Below are 5402 nucleotides of genomic sequence, written 5' to 3' on the forward strand. Positions count from 1 at the left end.
GAGAGGGAAAAATGATGGAGTTTTAAACTAAACGGAACTTAGTCTTCTTATAAATGAAATTTAAGCCAAAGTTCCAGCCTTGTAGAGTGAAGATATAAGCTAAAAATGAAGATGAAACTGCTGCAGCACAAATAGAAAAGATCACAAATTTCCTGATGTACTTTGAGCTCTAACAGGTGGGTTAAATATTGGGACGAATTTTTTCATTGCAAAAAGTTAAAAAATCGCTGCAAAAGATCAGTTTAAAAAATTGATGTAAAAAGGCCATGGCGATGTAAAACTCATTGCAATTAAAGGCCTTTTGTAGCAATTTTATTTCCAACAGACATAAAATAGCTACAAAAGACCTTATTTCTTGTAGTGCTAGTTTTGGACTTTCAAGGTAAAAACTAGCAGAAGGGCACTAATAGAGGTTGTCTTTATTTATACATTTCTTAGTAACAAACTTTGTTGAACTTCGGTGTAAGAAATTCCTGGCCTTATTTTATGTCCTTGTTGAGGACATATATGTACATCCAAGTGATTATACTAAACAGTTTGTGGAAATGCATTATACATGGCTCCGAAGTTCTTCAATTCCAAATATATGATAAGGTAAGATCTTTGCTAAATCTCATCCTTTTATTCTAAATTAGGAATAACTTAGATTCTGGACTTAACTACAAGTTGAAATTTGAAGTCTTGGTGCAATTATTTTCGAGCTTCTGAATGGCTATCCTCCTTTTCGTGGTAGGACAAATGTTTAGGTACTGCTATGATCTAGTTTTGGTCTTTTAGATATCCCAGCTCTAATCACCATTAAAACTATTACATAATTCTTAATTTTAATTTCTTCCTTCTCTAATCTACACACTACAAAAAAATTGGCCTTTTGCAGTTTGGAGTTTTCCCACAGAAAGACTCAGTTTTCCCCATAAATTAAAAATCTCTGTGAGTTTGGTTCCTCGGGTGTTAGCCGACAGTACTTCGTTTGGGACAACTATCTGCGGATAGATTTTAAGTTCGCCGCAATCTCCTTTTATGCGGTGGATTCTAAATGCCAATAAATAGTGTCTTCTTTTCGCGACAAACTTATTTATAACGAAAAAATGTCACCGTAAAAAGTCTATTTTGTGGCGAATTTCAAGGTCGCCATCACAAAAATGTGGCTACAATTAAATGACGCTTCTTGGGTCCAACGATGCCTCGCCGCTCGATTTTTTGGCCGCAACAAGTACTTTTTGTTTGTAGTGACAGGATCCTTTGGGTGATAAGTTGTTGGCCACCCCGTATACTTGTGATGCTTCCATTTGACATGATCAAATGCTTTTGCAACAACTAGAGCAAAAAGAACTTATAACTTGCATTGGGATTGATGATCAGTTCTCGATAGGTCTTGTGAAGCTTCTATGAGAGTACTTCAATGAAGTGAAAGAGTTTCTTGTAAAGAGTTTCTATCTCCACCTTAAAGATGTTAAATAGTGAATTTGAAAATTCTTAAGGGGTAATTTGAGGCGATGACGTAGGCAAAGGTGCTGAACTTCGTTAAAATACTATGTTTGCATTTATCTTATCCTTACTCTTTATATTTCCTGCTGCTTAATATTATGTTCACATTTTATACTGTGTATTTGATATATAATTGTTAATTTTTTTAAAAAAAATCTAATCCACCCCCCTCTTGGGTTAGTCATGATATGGGCAACAAATACTTAAATTGGCAAAATAAATATAGAGGCGTTTAGGGTTGTGTCAAAATGATTGCTTACAAATTAAGTACAAATATCATATCTTTGGATCAAGATCACCTCAAGTTGTTGTGTAAACTTGATAGCCTCAAGTGAGAGAGAGACACATGGAGTAATTACTCATTTAATGATATCTAAAATATTTATACAGGCAATAATAAATACTTTAAAGTTCACTCTATGAGTCTATCTCTCTTTCGTACCCTCAAATTTGGATAACAACTTGAGAAGATCTTTTACCCAAATCATTTGAAAAGAGGAACTAATTATTGGATAGATAGTGCTTTAGTTTTGCTTACAAAGTGCAATCATCAATCTTTTGAAAAGAGGATATTTGTGGCTAAAGCATACGATAGTGCTTTAATTATTTCTTCAATAAAAAGTATACTTAGCGTAATTACCTTGATAAATTAAAGGATACATAGAAGAATTGGTGTCTATATCACTCAAACGTCAAATCGTAGTAAGTCCTATTACTTTAATCCCGCGACAAGGATCCAAAGGAAAACGTTATTCGCTAACCCACCGTCCCCAAGTTCTTTGAAGATTTGGTATTTTCGGCCACTGTAGTAGGATAAAAATGCCAAACAGAGGGGGTAAATTCTTGGAGGATCAAAGCATGGGAACCCCTTCAATTGTTTTTATTAAAAGTGAAGCCTATGATCATGGAAACATTACATGAGGTGCTTGATCAGTTCTTGAAAAACAGATGAAAATAATTAAAAGTAAAAATAACTATAAAGTAAAGAGTAGCTTTGTATCACTTTTTGGATCTTGAAACCCTTCTGATCAAAACCAGAAAGCAAAGCACGCGATAGAACACAAAGAAACCAACCAAGATGTAAATATTCGTCCATCTATGCCCCTCGTGGAGCCCTCTCGTCTGCAACACATCGCCGCCAGTCACCATGCACTCTTTGTTCTCTTCGTACCATATGAAACACCTCGAGACAAGGCAAGAATACTCATTGATGAGTAGGGCATCAAGCGCATACTTATACATTGAGAGGAAATGCATGAAAAGCCAGTACTTTGGCATACTTTCTGAGGAGATGAAGTAGCCAGAGAAGAGAAAGAAAGCCCCTAAAAGTATCGTCACGAGCGAAGTACCCGCAATGTAGTTTGGAGCAAGAGAGCTCAAGAAGAGCACGAAAGAATTCGCCATCAGAACTATGACCCAGATAACCATTACAAAGTAAGCAAAAGCTTGCCATGAAGAACAAAGACCGACCAAGAAATAAACCGAGACCGAGTATATGATTGCGATGGCGAGCAAGTAGGGCAAGAAAACGAGGGTGTTTGCCATGAGATAAGAAGAGATTCTATAAGCACCGCTTGAAGTTTCTCTTAAAAGTATTGGCCTTTCATTGATGAAGATTGGAAGGGTTTCAGTTGTAGAAGAGAGAAGGAAGGTGAGAGTGAAAGCGAAGAAACCGAACCTCTTTTCAATGCCTTGCTTGTCAAAACCAATATTGATGTAAATTGTTCCCAGAACAAGACCAACAACAAGAGCTTCCAATGTGTTGGTTAGAAGAAGCTGTCTGGTTCTGTAAATGATCTTCCAAAACCTGTTATAAAGGATGAGGATCTCATGCACCCGAGAGCTCCTATATTTTACATTTTTTGCATCCCCATCAAGGGAGGCTGTGGAATTATTGGGTGATGGATCAGGGACTGATGGTGGTGTGAGGGGTTTAAGCTCCTTGAGTTGGTTAAGTACTTCCATGGCGTATTCTAATGCATTGAGCTGTGGAGGAACATTCAAGTCATTCGAAACCAAGAAAGACTGCAGTGAAGAAAGTGTCCCATGATGCACCACAGTCCCTTTTGAAAGCAAAAGGATTCTGTCAATGGTGGAGAGGATTTTGAAGCTTGGTTGGTGTATAGACAAAACCACAGTGCGGTGACGGGAAGTGGCAATGGATTTAAGTGTTTGCATTACGTTGAAAGCAGAAGAGCTATCGAGGCCTGAAGTTGGCTCGTCAAGAAGCAATACTGCAGGGTCATGGAGAAGGCTTAGGCCTATGGAAACGCGTCTACGTTCCCCACCCGAGAGGCCATGAGCAAGCCTGGTGTTTGCTAAATGCGTGAGCCTGAGCTCGGTCAGAAGAGAGGAAACAATGGCGGAAATATCAGATGTTTTTGGGACATGCACTAGGCGAGCAGCAAAGGCGAAAGTCTCGGAAACAGTGAGTAAGGGAAGGCATGCATCGTGCTGAGGGACATAGGCGGAGAGTTTGCGGAATGAGGAAGGGTTGACGGGAGAAGAGTTGAGAAAAAGAGAGCCATTTGTGGGTGAAACTCGGGAAGCCAAAATGTCTAAGAGGGTGGATTTTCCAGCTCCGCTGGGGCCAACAATGGCCAAGATTTGAGAGGGATATGCAGTGAGGGAGACATCACGGAGGATGTAATTAGTGGGAGGGAGTATGGAGCAAGGTTTGAAGAAGAAGAAGATCAGGGGTGCAATGGCTCTAGTAGTACTGGAAATATTAATGGTGCTTGATTTTGTGTAGGAGATTGAAGAGGCTGTTAGTTTGTAGCTCTTTAGCGCCGGCGCCGGCGCCGGCGGTGGCGGTGGCGGCGTGTCTGTAGATTGGTCTTCCATTGAAATGGTGATGGGAATCGGGATATTGAAGCTTGGGAGAGTAAGGGAAAGGAGAGGGAGATGTGGGGAGATGTGTTAATGGAGATTATAGTTTCCATGAGTTTGGAGTATAATGTTGTTGGAATTAAGATAAGAAAAGAAAGAAAGAATTAAAAAGTTTTTGGTGGGCTGTCCCGACGCTGTAGTTTAATTATGAAATTGGAGACAATAGAATTGGAGTAATAATGTACACAATGATCATAATTCATGAGTTGATTCACGTACGGGAAAATGCGAACAAGAGGAGATCATACTATTAAGTTCTTATTTTTAATTTTTAATTTTAGTTTTGTTATTTACAAATGGGTATATATTTATAGAATGAGTTTTGTTATGTACAAATAAACTGTTTGTGTATCAATCTGCGTATTAATGTTGTTGCTTTCATATTCTAAATTTAAATTAGCACTATTTTTAATAAAATATACTTTCTGACCAATCATATTGAATGAGTGCACGTATTAATACGCAGAATCGTTTACAATTAGATTTTTCCTTATAGAATATTTTGATCCAAACACCATCTACAATTAAGAGATAGATAAACACAACATGTATTTAATGGTGGGGTCTACATTGTCATTGGGTATATCAAATGATCAGATGTTATATCTATCTCTTTCCGAATTGTAAAAAGTATATGAGTTAAAAAATTGTAGAAAATCTTGATCAGTAAATACAGGCTTATTATGACATCATTTGAAAATTTAAAAAAGTCAAACATAATTTAATTATTAATTGATAATGCGTACATGATCTCTAGCTCTTTGTAAAATCAAATGCATGTGTATTAATCGTAATTGGCGTATATATGTGCGTCAATATCAAAGTATATATACATATAACAACACTTTGATTTTGACGTCTACTACTCTCATTATTTGTAACTTCTCAAATACAAATTAGGATTGCTATCCGTATATGAAACTTCCCTTTCGAAGACTACTTGGTGTACAACATTCTTACACATTTAACCATATGGAAAATACATATTCTCTTCAATGAGTCCGGCCTGTATAAGCAGACAGTAG

At 37.4% G+C, this 5402-nt stretch overlaps 1 protein-coding gene across 1 annotated transcript; it reads right to left on the minus strand.

The window, feature by feature from the left end:
• Nucleotides 1-2365: 2365 nt before the first annotated feature.
• Nucleotides 2366-4514, minus strand: LOC121262787 (ABC transporter G family member 4-like). The gene has a single exon (XM_041165388.1). The coding sequence runs from the start codon at nt 4330-4332 to the stop codon at nt 2488-2490; it is 1845 nt and encodes a 614-aa protein (XP_041021322.1). The 5' UTR covers nt 4333-4514; the 3' UTR covers nt 2366-2487.
• Nucleotides 4515-5402: the final 888 nt, after the last annotated feature.

The sequence above is a fragment of the Juglans microcarpa x Juglans regia genome, chromosome 4S, assembly GCF_004785595.1.
Source record: "Juglans microcarpa x Juglans regia isolate MS1-56 chromosome 4S, Jm3101_v1.0, whole genome shotgun sequence".
Taxonomy (NCBI): Eukaryota; Viridiplantae; Streptophyta; class Magnoliopsida; order Fagales; family Juglandaceae; genus Juglans; species Juglans microcarpa x Juglans regia.